The following is a 16796-nucleotide window of genomic DNA, read 5'->3' on the forward strand; positions in this document are numbered from 1 at the left end:
TTAAATCCTTCATTTCCCTTTCTGTTACACAGGACACTTTGCAGCTGAGGATGTGAAAATCAAATTGAACGAGCTAAACCAAAAATGGGACTCTCTGAAAGCTAAAGCGTCACAGCGTCGACAAGACCTAGAGGATTCCCTGCAGGCTCAGCAGTACTTTGCTGATGCTAACGAGGCAGAATCCTGGATGAGGGAAAAGGAGCCCATTGTAGGCAGCACAGACTATGGAAAAGATGAAGACTCTGCTGAGGTATTTGAGATTGTTGTTTGAATCGCTTTTACGTAAGAACAACGAGGATTTGTCCAGTGGTAAATAAATAGAGTTCTGCTAATTTCAGGCTTCTAAAGAAAAAAGGCAGAAGGTTCTTGAATCAAGCTGCATTTTAGCTCAGAGTCAAAAGGTGACAGTTTTTGCTGTGCCTTAGTTATTGCACATGAAATTTTGCTCTTCAGTATATTAAACTAATTGTGAGGAAACTTTCTGCTCACTTTTTAATAGGGTTCTTGTAAAATATAATGAGACTAATATCAGCAAATTCCTCATCTGATGTTGCGTTTCAGTGCGAGTCTGATTTTCAGCAGTTCATTGGTTTGGAAGTAATTTTTTTTGTCTGGAGTTGTTTTACTATATTGTTCTGTGGCCAGACACCATGTCCCAGACACTGCTGACTGACATTCCACCAAAATGAAGTGCAGGACTTTCAAACTTATCACATATCACTCTGGAAACAGTGTTATTCCTGGTCCCAACAAAAGAATGTTTCTGAGATAAGGTACAGGAAAAGCACCAAAAGCATTTCGACTACTATCTAGCCTGGGAATAAATAGAAGTAGTTACTCTTAATGAGCTTCACAAGACTGACAGCTCTGAAAAACCCACATTCCCTGTGTATGGAGCCGAAGTATATATTAATATTTTAAGCAGAGTAGTATTTGTAAAAGGGCCAGGCCTACATGTCGGTTTTATCTTTCAGGCTCTTCTGAAGAAACACGAAGCTTTGATGTCTGATCTTTCCGCTTACGGCAGTAGCATACAGGCGTTAAGGGAACAGGCCCAGTCATGCAGGGTAAGGAAAGATGCTAATCATGTCGCTGAAATTCTTGGGTCAGCAGAAGGTAAAGGCAAAGCTCGATAACAGTTGTTGTTTTTGAGAACTTACTGCAGACTCTACTTGATTTTCTCAAAAAAATTAGTTGTCCGTTCTTATAATTGGGCAGTTATGTTGCATTAGAAGAAAACAGCATAATGTGGTAGTTTTCAAGGTTTGAGCCCAGACTCTATCTGCATTACATTTATTTCAACAAGAATCATTTTAAGGCTCTACGGTAGCTTTAACCAAGGCTGACATGTTATTTTAGGACAAGTACATTGACTGTAATAAACATGGAACGACTCATTTTTCTTGTGCTCCCTTTTTGTTAGCAACAAGTTGCTCCCACGGATGATGAAACTGGAAAAGAGCTTGTTCTGGCACTCTATGATTATCAAGAGAAGAGTCCCCGGGAGGTGACTATGAAAAAGGGAGATATCCTCACCTTACTCAACAGCACCAACAAGGTATGCACTTGCCTTCTGGTTTGCTGAGTTGCTTGGCTCACTTTGTGTTGTGTCCTGTGGAGCATTTTTGTTTGGTGATTTGGTTTTGTTTGGTGGTTGTTTGTTTTTAATAAGAACATTCAAAGAAGTTAAAGAATCTGTACATTTAGTCCATGTTCCCATTCAGCACTTCCACACACTTCGTCAGCTCATTCCATGACTCCTCTGCAGCTGCCAGCATTTCCAAGTCAGATAAACAACATAGGCTATAGGGCATGTGTCTGAGAACTTATTTCCCTACTATTAAGGAATTTTTGACCAAACACAAGGGGAGACGTGCAAGTAAGACCTAGATGTCTTCAAGAGACTATTTGTTTGAAATTATCTCTATAAAAAGAGCAAGCTGTTGTAAGCATCACTGTTTTTCCTGTGTTAGCAGGAGTCTTTAATTTTCAGCTTTCAGTCACTCAGCGTACTTCACGCTTGCTGCTTGCCTCACAGTGGTTGCTTTATTTATTTGTTTTCATTTCCAGGACTGGTGGAAGGTTGAAGTTAATGATCGCCAGGGCTTTGTACCTGCTGCTTATGTGAAAAAACTGGATCCTGCCCAGTCTGCATCCCGAGAGAATCTCCTGGAAGAACAAGGCAGCATAGCACTGCGCCAGGAGCAGATTGACAACCAGTAAGATCTAACTGATGAGATACGACACCCATCCAGCGTTTGCTGGCTTGGCCTTTGCCTCACATATGCCAGAAGCTTAGGTTGATGCCTCTTGCACCAGGGAGTAATTAATTGGAGCAAAAGAAGGGGCTCCTCCACCAGGGACACCATGTGGAGTTGCTTTATTCTTATTCTAGATTTTCTCGTTGCTTTTTCCATTTTTTAACTGTAAAACTCATTACACTAGAGCTCAATTTACTGTCTGACTTCAGTATTTTATGTGTTCTTTTGTTGTTGTACCTAACAACTTAAGCTTGTTTGTGAGTTATATCTGTCCTAAGCAGCTCTTGTATTTGTAGTTGTCACTTCTTAATGTGTGATCTGTTTTGAAAAGCTTTCTTAAATTTGGCTACATAAAGTACAGTACCCTCCCTATACAGGGCTGCCTCTGGAGGTGTGACCTCCTTAGGAGCTGTGACTGCTTTGGTGATAGCTCCTTACTTTTCTCCTGAAATGTGGTGCCGTTTTTGTTGCCATTATATGCACTAAGAGGTGCCCCCTCCTTATTCTTTTTTTCTCTTTTAAAACTGGATGATAGCTTAGTGATGACCTCACCAAGCACATGGTCGTTGTAGATTAGTTGAAGCAAGGGCTGTGGGCGATAGCTGTGAGCTCCTGGCTCATCTTATCAAGCCATTTGGAAGCCAAAACTGAAAGTTCTATGCATACTCTCATCTGTTTTCACAGCTACGCTGTCATTCTACATGAGAATTTCTTCCCACTCATTTGTTTTGTGTCACCAGTTATTACAGTGCAATACAATAATTACTAGCTTCAGCTCTAGAATTAAAAAAAATATATATAAAAAAATTAAAAACATTGTACTGGTGAGAAGAAAGGATGCTGGAAAGTTGTGCCTTGTTCAGGATTTTAATAATGTGTAACATTGTCTCTAAGTTTACATGCTGCTTTCAGGAACTAGGACACCTTATTTTAGGGCCAAGGAGAGGGGACAACCCTTTAATTTACAATGGCATGGCACAATGATCAGGAAATAAGACCTTATAGAGAGAGTTTAACTGTACTGCTGAGGTTTCCTTATGTGAGTTGTGCTCCTGGTCTGATTTGCTTTGTTTGCTTCTGAGTGACACCTGATTTTCTCCATTTAAATGTGAACTCTTAACCATCTCCTACCACAGACAACCCATGGATGGAGCTGCTGCTTTCATTATTTTTGTTAATCTGACTAATTTTTTGCATGCATTTGCTGTGCTCCCTCTGTCTGTGCAGGACTCTCATAACTAAGGAGGTCGGCAGTGTATCTCTGCGTATGAAACAGGTCGAAGAACTGTGAGTAGGATTAGCCCTTTCTAAACCATGCTGTCTCTGTACTGTCACTCTTCATCCTCCCTTTACTTGTTTCTTTCTTTGGGAAAGCTGCTCCAAAGAGACTTGAAGGAAGCAATTCCTACAATGTGAATTATTTCAGTTTAGCTGAGTGTCGTGGTATGTGTTTCCTGTGTTCTTTCTAGCCAGCCATCCAGCCAGCTGCTTATCTTGTTGGTCACCTCTGTGCTGCTAAATTGGTTAATGACGTTATTTTCCCTTATGCTGATCTTGCTTACCAAATGAGGCTTTAGCAGTATCTAGACTGTTTTCTTTAGAAAGCATATCTTGCATTTTCTGAGGTGCAGATAGAAATATTAGTTTGTTTACATAAATATATATAAAGATATGTATACCAAGTATTATGTCACATATGAGTCCTTTACAGTTTAAGAAGAGTGGGATTATTGTAGTTAAAGTAACACTTATGCTGGGCAGTCAAAAACATTAGTTTATATAGGGTATTTTTAAAAAAATCATAACATTAATGTAATTTTCAAACTCGTATTCAGGTCTCCTGGAAAAAATATGAAGTTTGCATTATGTTGCTGGGAGATCCAAAGTAACAGTGTTCATTGGCTGTGCTTTTTCATAGGCAATATATATCTTGAGATTCAAAAGTGCAAGTATTATATTAATGTATGAAGTGTTGTGAAGTAACTTGGAGTGAATGAATTTTGCCCCAGATCCTCTGTGCACTTTGCAAGTGTTTAATACGTAAAATTGTGTGCTGAGGTACACAGCTGCAGTCAGAACAGGCTTCGGGAGTGTTTTCCTCAAGTCAGAGCACAACATTTCCATTGGAACCTAATACGAAAGATTCTTATTTCATTTTTATCCAGCCGCAAACCAGGGTGGATTGGAAACCACAATGTGCCTACTTCCATGGGAAGACGTAGAGTTGATTACCGGTTTGATGTGTAGACCTTACAATGCAGGGTATCAAGGATTTTCTTCAACAGACTTTGTAATCTCTGAGTTATTGGTTAGGAAAATGCTACATCAGGGAGCTCTTGAAGGTGGGAGATGTATCTGCTGTTTCCCTGTGTGCTCCAAGGTGGGAAATGAAAACATTGTGGGGCTGCCCCCTATATTGTCAAAAAAACCCCACCTTTTTTTAAACATTTGGCAGAATTTGTCCTGAATTATGGTTAAGTAAGACATTTGTGTCTAGTAGCTGGGAGACTAGTCTCAATTTAAGATTTACCTAATCACGTGCAAGTAGATCACTCAGTAGAACAGCCAGCAGGGATTTCCCACATCTTTGGTGACACTGGTGCTTGGTAAATCCCTGTGACTCTGCTCAGTTCAGTCTGACCGGCCTCCACTTCTCTCTTCTGCCTGTTCCAGGTATCACTCTCTTCTTGAGCTGGGAGAAAAGCGCAAAGGCATGCTAGAGAAAAGCTGCAAAAAATTCATGCTTTTCCGTGAAGCCAACGAGCTCCAGCAGTGGATCAATGAGAAGGAGGCCGCGCTCACAAACGAGGAAGTGGGTGCTGATCTGGAGCAGGTGGAGGTGCTGCAGAAGAAGTTTGATGATTTTCAGAAGGTTTGTTCTAAGGCTGCGGAATGTGCGCGTTGGTTTTGGTCTCTCCCCTCAGGCTGATTGTATATCCGTGATAATTTTTCATAGCTGAGCATAGTAGAGAAGGAGACATGGCTTTAATTGGAAATCAAAAGGTGTGTGTGTGTTTTTGTTTTATTTTGTTTTGTGAGTATAGAGAGAATCCCACATTTAAAAGTCTTCAGTTTGGTTACAGTCTTGAGGTTGCTACATGTTTCCCAGCATCCAGAGAACAGAAACTCTCTTTCAGCACATTAAAATACAGAATCTGAGAGGCTTTGGAGGAACTTCATTTTGTGTGAAGTACAACCTTTAGTTAAGCTATTCCTCTTCTTTTTGTTGAAAGATGCATTTTAGTTTCAATCTGTAGAATGTTTCCCAAAATGGAAAAATAGTTCTCTGCTTCAAAACACTGGTAGCCTTTTGGTTCTATTTTTTCTTTATTGCATTGATGCTCGGTGCTGGCAGCTGGGGTTTCTTGGCATAGGCTCTCCCGCATTGTATGTTCACTGGTAACTGTACCGGTCAAGTGTGCTGAATTCCTACTGTTTACAAACCGTGTACTTTTTGGCACCCCTGGTGTGCCAACTTAACTTGTTCCACATATTTTGCCTGTGTGAATGTTAACGCTGTGATATTTTACTGTTCCGTGCAGGATTTAAAAGCTAACGAGTCACGTCTGAAGGACATAAACAAGGTTGCGAATGACCTGGAGTCGGAAGGGTTGATGGCAGATGAGGTGCAAGCAGTACAGCAACAGGTCTGCTTTCTCTCTGACTTGGTATTGAGAAGAAAAAGACACTCTTCCTTTCTTTTGTCTGTTGTCTTCTGCTTTGTGCATCATTGCAAGATTCTAGCCAGTCATTTTTGCTCTCTGCTCTGATAGCATTAGCTTTACTTCATACAAATTTGAAATTTCAGCCTTCATGTGTTTTTTGCAAGAAAAATGGTGAGGAATGCTAGGAGAAAAGAAAAATATAATAGAGCTCAACATATACAGTTAGTTTTCTGGTTTGTTTTTTTGTTTTATTTTAGTAACTTTTTTTTTTCAAGCTTTTCACATACTTGTGCTATTTCTGTAAATAATTGTATCCAGTGCTAACCAAGTGTTGAAGCAGTTTGTTTTCTGAGCTCGAAGATGGTTTATTGCAGTAAATGGCTGAGCAGCCAAACTCCCATTTCTACAAGTTGTGCGAGCACTATCTGGCTTAAGGATGTGGTGGTAACCAGTTTGTAGAAGGAGGATGGAGGCATATTTGCTGCTCTCTTCCCTTGCTCAAAAAGAGTAGAAACTTTGTTTCTATTAGAAAATAACAAGTTGCTTCTGTTGTTCCTTTGCAGGAAGTCTATGGCGCGATGCCCAGGGTAAGTGTTCATTTCTGAGATGGTGTGGAAATTATAGCAGGTTTGGGATGTACAAGTTCAGCTGTAATTGTAGTCCATTTTCATGAAGGAACTCAATAATGTCTTTAAATGGACATAAAAATATTATATTCTCTTCAATCTTTTATTTCCCGAGTGTCTTACCCCACACCACGAATCAGTGCAAAGTGGAATAACTTAAAATTATGCAAATTATGCTTGTGAAAATTGTTGTGCTCTGTTTAGGATTGCGCATGGAGAACTTTAGGTTTTGCTTCCTATTTAAAGTTGTTTCTTTGCCTTTTCAAACAGGATGAAACTGACTCTAAGACGGCCTCTCCGTGGAAGGTGGGTGCCATTGCTTAGTAGCACACACCAGGGAAGTAAAACAAAAACTTAAGAGCATCTTTTTTTTTTTTTACACCATACACCTTCTCACATGCCCTTTTTTTATCCCACTTCCTTCTGTTTAAAGACTGTTGACAAAGTGATTTGAATGGTGTCTTGGTTTCAGCATGTGTTTGGGTCAGCATTGGGTTGGGGTTAGTGACTTTAATTTTGTGTTGCTTGTTTACTTCAACAAGCATATTACAAAAATTTCTTAAGCATTCAGTAGGAATTTTCATTGAAACCTTTAAAATCTAGGGGTGCGTTTCTTCCTGTGTTTTGTAGGGTGGTATTTTACAAGTCTGTATTTTTGACCAAGGCAAAGTCATTATGGATTTTTAAGGAGTTGTGTTTTTTCAGTCTGATTTTTGGCTCTGGCTGGTTAGAGTTGACTTTAATGCTGCATTTTTTTATTTCTGCCTTTTCATACAGTCTGCGCGTTTGATGGTTCATACAGTGGCAACCTTTAGCTCAATCAAGGTAATAATACAACTTTTTCTGTAATGATTTAAAAGCTGAGAGCTTTTTTGTTTTTACCCTTGTTTTCCATAGCCTTTATATTTCATTAGTCTTTATAAACCTTTTTGAATCAACCTGTTGAAAAGAGGTATTGCCATATACAGCATTTGCTTCTCAGGTTATATCAATATTTTACTATATACATAAAATAATTTGGTTTTAAATCTCACTAAAAACTCTTTAAAATATTTTATGTAGTTAGGCTACTTGGATTTGTGCATTCTTCTGGAATTAAGCAGAATGTAGGAGCCTTCTCCTGCAGTGAAAGGCCGATCTTGACTTCTTCTTTATCTTATTGACTGCTTGATGAAGTTTATGTACTGTAAAAGATAGAAGTGTAGCTGTTTTAGGAAATCTTCCAGCATTGCTATCAGTATTTGCAGTAGACCCCTGAAATAAAGCCTATGAGAATGGAGATGGAGTTGTTAGCATGTTTGTAAATGGCAGCAGAATGAAGAAGGTGCAGATAAGCAGAGTGAGCAAAATGTTACTGGTTACTGTTTTGACATCAGAACACTTCAGTGAGTCCAGCACAAGAGTTTCTTGAGCAAACAGAAATGCTGTAAAACTGTGATCTTCAATATCCGTGGGGCTGGTTTGTTCTGCAGGAGCTCAATGAACGCTGGAGGTCCCTGCAGCAGTTGGCAGAGGAGCGGAGCCAGCTGTTGGGCAGCGCTCATGAAGTCCAGCGGTTCCACAGGTGAGATGTTTGTATCAGATTTGGTCTTAATTCAGTAAAATGCATTGTTTGTAAGAGTTCTAAGACATTGCGGGACCTGTGCTAAACAAATCATACTCAATGCACAGCTCCTTTAGTGGAAGCTGGACCACCGGTGGGCCAACAAGAATTCTTTCTATTCTTCCTAGAAAAAGAAAGACTTGTTAGGATCAAAGTGTGGATTTGCTGTGGGTTTGGGAGGCCTGGACTAGTGTCCTATTTTGCCAAAGTTTGCTTGTGTTATCTTGGGATATAATTAAAAAAAAAAAAAATCAACTACTTGAGCTTTTCTGGAAATCAATGACCTGCAAGGTAACAGATCCTTGTATGATCTCCATTTTAATTCTCTTTTTACTCCCCTTCATTCAAATCAGAGATGCTGATGAAACAAAAGAATGGATAGAGGAGAAGAATCAAGCATTAAACACAGACAACTATGGCCATGACTTGGCCAGCGTGCAGGCTCTGCAGCGCAAACATGAAGGCTTTGAGAGAGACTTGGCAGCTCTTGGAGACAAGGTGAGGTTGGGAGGAGGACAAAACCAAAAGCTTTTTATCTAGTAGAGATGGCTAAACAGTAGAAAAGATTATTTTTGTCTACAATGTGTTTATTTCCCTTTCTCTAATTCTAGGTGAATTCTCTTGGTGAAACTGCTCAGCGTCTGATCCAGTCACATCCAGAATCTGCTGAAGATCTCCAAGAAAAATGTACTGAGTTAAATCAGGCTTGGAATAGTCTGGGAAAACGTGCTGACCAGCGCAAAGAGAAGCTTGGAGACTCTCATGACCTGCAGCGTTTCCTCAGTGACTTCAGGTAAAGACACTATTCCCCTTCAATTTGTGTGTCTGGTATATTATTAGTGAAGTATATAAGGCTTGTTGTTCCACAGGGATATTTCTGGGGAGTGTTCAAAATGGAAAGTGTCTCCTGTCATGGCTTGTTTCAATGGAGAGAGGGGAAAAAAAATCTCTCTTAATGTGTTTTCACAGGGACCTTATGTCTTGGATCAATGGAATCCGGGGCCTGGTCTCCTCAGATGAACTTGCGAAGGATGTGACTGGAGCTGAAGCTTTATTGGAGAGGCATCAGGTTTGTGAAATATAAGTGTATATCATAAACATCAACAAATATTCCTTTTTCTGACACTTTCTATTTAGATTTGCAAAGACAGATCAGTTCTAGCTCTGCCATCTATGTATTTAATAACACATCTCTGTACCTTGCAGGAACACCGCACTGAAATAGATGCAAGGGCTGGCACCTTCCAGGCATTTGAGCAGTTTGGACAACAGCTTCTGGCTCATGGACACTACGCCAGCCCAGAGATCAAGGAGAAACTGGACATTCTAGAGCAGGAACGGACAGACCTAGAGAAGGCCTGGGTGCAGCGCAGAATGATGCTAGACCAGTGCCTGGAACTACAGGTACTCTGCTGCATTTTTTTAAAAAGAAAAAGAAAGTTTATTATTTCATAGTGATAAGAAGTGTTTTTGGTCTGTCTTTCTCACGCTTTGGGTTTTTTTCTCCATAGCTGTTTCATCGGGACTGTGAACAAGCTGAAAACTGGATGGCTGCACGAGAGGCGTTCCTGAACACAGAGGATAAAGGAGACTCCTTAGACAGCGTGGAGGCGCTCATCAAGAAACATGAAGATTTTGATAAGGCAATCAATGTCCAGGTGAGGAGCACAGCCTAAATAAGGGGAAATGGTTTCGTTTTTCTTCTGCAGATTATTAGTAAAGGAAGTTACTACCATGTATGGCTTCTGAAGTTCAGTTCTAAATATTCAGCCATTTGGAATCTGCTGCAGAAGTTTAGAAGCAGCTGATGTAGCTGGGGATGTATTTCACTGCCCACAAACAGGGTAGGAGTAGTGACAAGTATTTCTGTAAATCTCTTAGATGTGAAATGATTTTTTTCTTTTCTTTTACAACAGGAAAAGGTATGTTTTCTGTTTCTTGTAACAGAAAGCTGCCTAGTTTTTTTGAGAGATCATGCTGCTGTAGCTTAAAGTCCAAAAGATATGTTTTTCCTAAATGCCAGAGCTGAAAGAAGTTCTGAAGTTCAACTCTCCAGTCCTGTAGGAGATAGGCTTCCTTCATAGTCACATTTACAGTAATGTATATTTAAATAAGAAAAAAAAGTCTTCACAGAATTGACTGGGCCATTTCCTGCATGCCATTTACTAGATCATGGCACTAACTGCCATGTCCAATCTCAGTTTAAAAACCCCCAGGGCCAGGGAGTCCAGCACCTCCCTGGGCAGCCATTCCAATGCTGACCACTCTCTCTGCAAAGAATTGCTTTCTAATCTCCAGCCTAAATTTCCCCTGGCAGAGTTTAAGCCCATGCCCCGTTGTCCTATTGCTGACTGCCTGGGACAAGAGACCAATCCCCCCCTGGCTAGAACTTCCCTTCAGGTAGTTCTAGAGAGTGATGAGGTCACTTTCAAGCCTCCTCTTCTCCAGACTGAACAAGCCCAGCTCCCTCAGCCTCTCCCCATAGGGCTTGTGTTCAAGTCCCTTCCCCAGTCTTGTTGCTCTTCTCTGGACCTGCTCCAGCACTTCAATCTCTTTCCTGACTTGAGGGGCCCAGAACTGAACACAATACTTCAGGTGTGGCCTCACCAATGCAGCCATGGGCTACCAGCTTTTGCAGGAGTATATCATGGGAGACAGTGTCAAAGGCTTTGCTGAAGTCTAGATAGACCACATCTACAGCTTTCCCCTCATCCACCTGATCATAAAAGAAGATCAGGTTGGTCAGACAGGACCTGCCCCTCCTAAACCCATGCTGGCTGGGTCTGATCCCTTGTCCATCCTGAAGGTGCTGTGGATTGCATTCAGGATGATCTGCTCCGTAACCCTGCCAGGCACCGAGGTCAGGCTGACAGGCCTGGAGTTGCCAGGGTCAGCTTTGCAGCCCTTTTTGTGGATTGGGGTAACGTTTGCCAGTTTCCAATCGTATGGGACCTCCCCAGCGAGCCAGGACTGTTGGAAGATGATGGAGGGTGGCTTGGCGAGCTCTTCTCCTAGCTCCCTCAGGTCTTGTTCCATTCCAGACCCTGTTCATCACTTGGCTTTAAGGAATCACAGTTCTAATTGATGGTTTATGTTTTTAACAGGAAGAGAAAATTGCCGTCTTACAGTCCTTTGCTGACCAGTTGATCTCTGCTGATCATTATGCAAAAGGTGTCATTGCTACCAGGCGCAATGAGGTTCTGGACAGGTCAGTGTCATCATGTTAGATGGGATGTGGATACCGACTGACAGCAAATGTTCTTTGGCAACATTTTGTAGCTGTTAAACGTGATGCCTTGTGCAGTCCTAGTTTTTCATTCAACATCTCTATCTAATGACGTACAGGTGGCTTCGTCTGAAAGCTCAAATGATTGAAAAGAGATCGAAGCTGGGAGAATCTCAGACGCTCCAGCAGTTCAGTCGCGATGTGGATGAAATAGAAGCCTGGATCAGTGAAAAGCTCCAAACTGCAAGCGATGAGTCGTATAAGGATCCCACGAATATCCAGGTGAATATGATTTTCAGCTCAAAAATAAAAATCTAATTTTGGACTTCATGAAGCATACTCCGGTTTGAAAAAATGATGCTCAGGAATTCTTGTTCAGTGATAACAGAATTCTATGTCTCTGTTTAACAAGGAGAAAATGGAAGTTACGTTATGCATGAAAGGAGACCCAAAATAGAACTCACTTGGTAATTATTGATGTGTATTAATTAATAAGATATGTGATATCTGCAGTGGCAAGTTTCCTGAAGAAACCCCTGAGGAGCTATTCCGTCTTTCTCCCAGCATCTAGATGATAAAATAAGGAAATGGAGTTCTTGGGTCTCGTCTCTGTCTTATGTTCTAAAATGTGAAGTCTCATTTATTTTTCAGTATTAAGAAATTATTAAAGTTACCTCTTGTGTTTTAATACCAGCTTATGAAGTAGTATGAATGCACTGAACTACTTCTCTTGATCTGTTTTATAGCTTTCCAAACTGCTGGTAAGTAGTTTGGACTAGCCCTGGTATGTGAACCTGTTTTCTTTGCGTAGCTTCCGTGTGAGCACAAGCTCTGGTTGCACTCTGTTGCTCCATCCATCAGTTCATGCAATCTCTTTGTTTTCTGTTAGCTCTTGACCTACATCCAGGTCCAGCTATTGATCTTCATGTGCCGGGTGTGGCTTTTTTGTTAATGCCTATTCAGCATCATTTATTTATGTATCTGTTTTGCAGGTGTTCTGCATGATCTGTTTAATTTGTGGTGCGTTAGTGATGTGTCTGGGGTTTTTTAGGAGTTAGCACTTAGAAAAATGGGTTTCTATCCTCCTTTTTTCACAAATTCTGCTATTTGGCCTGTCACCCTCCTGTCTGGATCATGAGTGGTGATGATTTAACATGACACATAACACTGTTAGCTTGCATTTGTAAAATCCAATGCTGAAGATGGAGGATTCAGTAAAATGACAGACCAAGATGGCTTAGTTCTTGCAACAGGAGCATATAGATATACATATACAGGAAGGGAATAATATGGGTGGAACACTCCAGGAAAAGATTAGTGCCAGGTGGAAAGCTGACAGGACTTGTAGAATCCAAGAAGTGGAGTAAAATGAAAATATATGGAAGGAGAACACAGAACAAGGAGAGGGGAAGCTGACGAGTAAGAAAGGAAGGAATCGGTCTTTGTCATCTTAGGCTGTGCATTAAATTTTTATGACTTTTTTTGGTTAAAAAAAGTTCATATCAAAAGAGCCTTGTCTTGGACTTATTGTCATGATAATTATGTGGAGATACGCAATTGGCAGGTTTTTAATTGAATTTTACATGTTGGTCAATCTAGCTTTGAAGGACATGTTCTTACAGTCTCAGCACTCAGGATTAACGGTTCCCAAAATGAAGCAGTTCATGCAGAATTTCTCATGCCAGCGCTACAGTATTTTCCATCTTTTATTTTTAATCTAACATTTCCTTTCATTCCATTCTCTCAGGGCGTTGTACACCCATGTTCAATGTTACTAGCATTTCCAGTTAATACTTGTAAATTCTGTCTTGTCATTTTTGTGCTATTGTTACCTTCCTGGCGGGCGGATGGATCATATAGATCTGAGAACTGCCTCTTCTTCTTCCCACTCCAAGGCTCCTGTTGTTCTCATGGTGCTCTCAACTCAGCAGAGAATTTAACAAATAATTCAGTTATTTTTATCAAGTTTATTGGTTCTTAATTCACAATTTCAATATATAATGTGGTCACGTATGACTTTGACTAATATCAAAACTGTGCAGAAAGCAGCTGCAGCAGTAATTTATCTTAATTACCTGTACATTAGGAAGGGAAATAGAAATTTTTGAAATTAGGAATAGGAGGGATGTTCTACTGCGCTTCTGCTTAGGGTCTCTGTAATTGCTGCTTTTCAAAGGTGACGGCACTGAACGTGAGGAAGCTTTACTTGCGTAACAGCCACACTTAATGCAAAGAACGTTGCACGGGCATCTGTCAAACGCAGCAGCTGTTGCTCGAGTGTGTATCAGCTCACACAGTTTTGCTAAGTCAAAGCTTGACGGTGACTCAGATCAACGAGAATTACTCAGTATTCTTACTGAGAGAGAGAATGTCTTCAGCTCAGGCTAAAGAGAGAGCATGAGAACAATGTAGGAGCCCTTGGTGCAGTCTCTAACGGTTTTGCTTTTGTGGCATTCAGAGCAAACACCAGAAGCACCAGGCCTTTGAAGCGGAGCTCCACGCCAACGCAGACCGGATCCGCGGAGTCATCGACATGGGGAACTCCCTGATTGAGAGAGGAGCGTGTGCCGGCAGCGAGGATGCCGTGAAGGTAGATACAACAAGTCTTAGAAGCTTTGCTTAGTTTTTGCTTTCAGAAGTGTTTTGGTAATTGAGGGAGGAGGGTGTCCCTCAAAACCAAAACCAAATTTCTAGTTCATCACATGAAATAGTGACTGTAATTTGTGTATCTAGAATCAGCAGCCAAACTTGTACCTTATCGTGGTTTTGCCATTATCAGAACTTCAGTGTTTTGTTTGTAGCATTTATCCTTTCCATCTTTTCATAACAGGCACGCCTGGCTGCCCTGGCTGACCAGTGGCAATTCCTGGTGCAGAAATCAGCAGAGAAGAGTCAGAAACTGAAAGAAGCCAATAAGCAACAGAATTTCAATACTGGCATCAAGGACTTTGATTTCTGGCTTTCAGAGGTAACTGAGATTAGGATTATTTACTTGCAAGACTTGTTTTTCTAAGTTTGGACTCCCTTTGCTGATGTCAGGTTTTGTGGGGCACAGTCCGCTTTGAGCAAGCCGAGATTTATTTTAAAAAAAATCTTTATTATGACTAAAAGTCTTGTGGACGTTCTTACGTTATTATCTATAAACAATAAGGTAAGAAGCAGCATATTTGCATAGAATCTGTTATTAATTAATCAGGTGATGAGACAAAGGTTTATCCACACTGCAGAAATTTGAGAAGATAATTAATTTTCACAGTTTTAAAGACACAATTTCAAGAGTTTTGTGAAAGCACAGCTTGTTTTTCCTTCCCCGACCCCAGGTGGAGGCTTTATTGGCATCTGAAGACTATGGGAAGGACTTGGCGTCAGTTAACAACCTTCTGAAGAAACACCAGTTACTGGAGGCTGATATATCTGCTCATGAGGTATTGCTTTCTCTTTCAGTTTTGGAAGATAAATCATAGTAATCAGCAAATCCTACAGGTACCACTTCAACACATGCTGTAGTCATATACTTGTTGAAACGTGTTTTCTTAATAAAAACCGTGACTCTGCACAGCAGCCAGATTATTATTTTTATGCTGGCATAACAGATGCAGAAATGAGATCCAAGCAATTCACAGAGATTTTCACCCACGTTTCCAGGATCGTCTGAAGGACCTGAACAGTCAGGCTGACAGCCTGATGACCAGCAGCGCTTTCGATACTTCCCAAGTAAAAGATAAACGCGAGACCATCAATGGGCGCTTTCAGAGGATTAAGAGCATGGCAGCTGCCCGCCGTGCGAAGCTGAACGAGTCCCACCGCCTGCATCAGTTTTTCCGTGATATGGATGATGAGGAGTCTTGGATCAAGTGTGTATTTTGGATTTTCAGGGCTCTGGTGCATGTGCTTACTGACAGCTTGCTGACAACAGTCATAGTCTGTGGCATGGGCTTTATAACTTGCCTTTTCCACAAGTGTGTGTGTGTCTGTACGAGAAATCACCTTTATGTCCTTTCAAGGAAAACGGCATTCAAAATGGCTTCAGCACCAGCTGGGCTGTGGCTTCTTATCTACAGTTTTCTTTGGTCAAAGCCCAGGAAGGAAAGCTCTGTTCTGGAAAAAGGAATGCTGGAGTGGCTAACTGAAATGTCACTCTGCTCTCTTTGGGAAAGTTCCTAGCAAAAATTCAAACATTCCTTTCTCAGTCTCAAGTACTTTTTTGTTCGTTTGTTCTAGCCAGTTGTAGTAGTTAGTCAAATCCTCTTTCCCCATTGGTGTTAGTATCCTGGGAGGAAGGAAAGAAGTGAGACTTACAGAAATCATTCAAACTACAGCACATTTTTGGTGATGCCTGTAGAATAAAAAAATACAGTGGGAAAACAACAGGTAAACTTTACAAAAGGCAGCAATCTTCTCAGAAAGAAAACAATACAGAAACTCCGTCATTCAGAGAGAAGTGGTAGGGTGGCAGGCCCTTTGTCACCTTTCTTTCTCCCACACATTACTCCCGAGTGTGCTGTTTGCTGATAGCTTATGTAGACAATTCTTTACATCCCAGATTTTTGACTATGAGGAGCATTTCCTTCCTTGTAGTGGGTTTGTTTTCCCCTTTTATCAGATTTGACCTATAGAGGTAATATTAAAATTCTATCTTTCTCTCCCTTGTATTTAGAGAGAAGAAGCTGTTGGTCAGCTCAGAGGACTATGGCAGAGACCTAACTGGTGTGCAGAACCTTAGGAAGAAACACAAGCGCTTAGAAGCAGAATTAGCTGCCCATGAACCTGCTATCCAGGTAAACACCTCTCTCTGTGACAAAATTCTCTATAAGCAGCGTTTTTTTTGCTTCTGGCAAATACGAGAAGCAGCAATAGGTTTGCTGAAATCCAAATAGAATGCATAAGAGAGCAAGTGGTGTTCTGTTAACTGTGTGTTTCTCTGCTTTGCAGGGAGTTCTAGACACCGGTAAGAAGCTTTCAGACGATAACACGATTGGAAAGGAGGAGATACAGCAGAGACTGGCTCAGTTTGTGGATCACTGGAAGGAGTTAAAACAGTTGGCAGCTGCCAGGTGTGTGAGACATGTTTTTGTAAAATTCAGTATTAACTAAAACAGTTACATAGACTTATCATGACCAGATTTACTGAATTTTGAGGGTTAGCACATGTCACTGATGACAGACTCTTAGAGACGACTGACAAGAGTTTTAGTGATAATGTTCCTCAGTAGAAACATGAGGGGTTTTTTGAGGTGTGCTGCATTTAGCCTTTTCTTGCATAGACTTGAAATTCTCTGGCTTTAATCTGCTAGCAGGATGTTTTTCTGAACAGAAGCTGTTGAGAGAAATGATTCATTTTAGTCCTTCAGTAGCATGTGGCCCTTTGTGACCCAGTGACCATGGGGAGCTGTAGCCATTGCCTCTGCTGCTGGA

The 16796-nt window shown here is 41.0% G+C and overlaps 1 protein-coding gene across 10 annotated transcripts in view; it reads left to right on the forward strand.

The window, feature by feature from the left end:
• The window catches only part of SPTAN1 (spectrin alpha, non-erythrocytic 1), a 47400-nt gene that overhangs the window by 20474 nt on the left and 10130 nt on the right, over positions 1-16796 (forward strand). For 5 of the 10 annotated variants that reach the window (XM_071817340.1, XM_071817339.1, XM_071817343.1 and 2 more), the window contains 25 exons: positions 33-250; positions 975-1067; positions 1424-1558; positions 2071-2219; positions 3489-3548; positions 4935-5133; positions 5804-5908; positions 6490-6513; positions 6823-6858; positions 7330-7377; positions 8025-8116; positions 8509-8653; positions 8767-8948; positions 9125-9224; positions 9362-9559; positions 9667-9813; positions 11260-11363; positions 11501-11663; positions 12128-12142; positions 13840-13971; positions 14212-14349; positions 14702-14806; positions 15027-15235; positions 16039-16159; positions 16314-16435. In XM_071817340.1, the coding sequence (XP_071673441.1) occupies positions 33-250; positions 975-1067; positions 1424-1558; positions 2071-2219; positions 3489-3548; positions 4935-5133; positions 5804-5908; positions 6490-6513; positions 6823-6858; positions 7330-7377; positions 8025-8116; positions 8509-8653; positions 8767-8948; positions 9125-9224; positions 9362-9559; positions 9667-9813; positions 11260-11363; positions 11501-11663; positions 12128-12142; positions 13840-13971; positions 14212-14349; positions 14702-14806; positions 15027-15235; positions 16039-16159; positions 16314-16435 (3040 nt within the window). The remainder of the gene's footprint in view (positions 1-32; positions 251-974; positions 1068-1423; positions 1559-2070; positions 2220-3488; positions 3549-4934; positions 5134-5803; positions 5909-6489; positions 6514-6822; positions 6859-7329; positions 7378-8024; positions 8117-8508; positions 8654-8766; positions 8949-9124; positions 9225-9361; positions 9560-9666; positions 9814-11259; positions 11364-11500; positions 11664-12127; positions 12143-13839; positions 13972-14211; positions 14350-14701; positions 14807-15026; positions 15236-16038; positions 16160-16313; positions 16436-16796) is intronic. The other 5 variants (XM_065853530.2, XM_065853533.2, XM_071817342.1 and 2 more) reach the window with 3 other exon arrangements.

The sequence above is a fragment of the Patagioenas fasciata genome, chromosome 20 (assembly GCF_037038585.1).
Source record: "Patagioenas fasciata isolate bPatFas1 chromosome 20, bPatFas1.hap1, whole genome shotgun sequence".
Taxonomy (NCBI): domain Eukaryota; kingdom Metazoa; phylum Chordata; class Aves; order Columbiformes; family Columbidae; genus Patagioenas; species Patagioenas fasciata.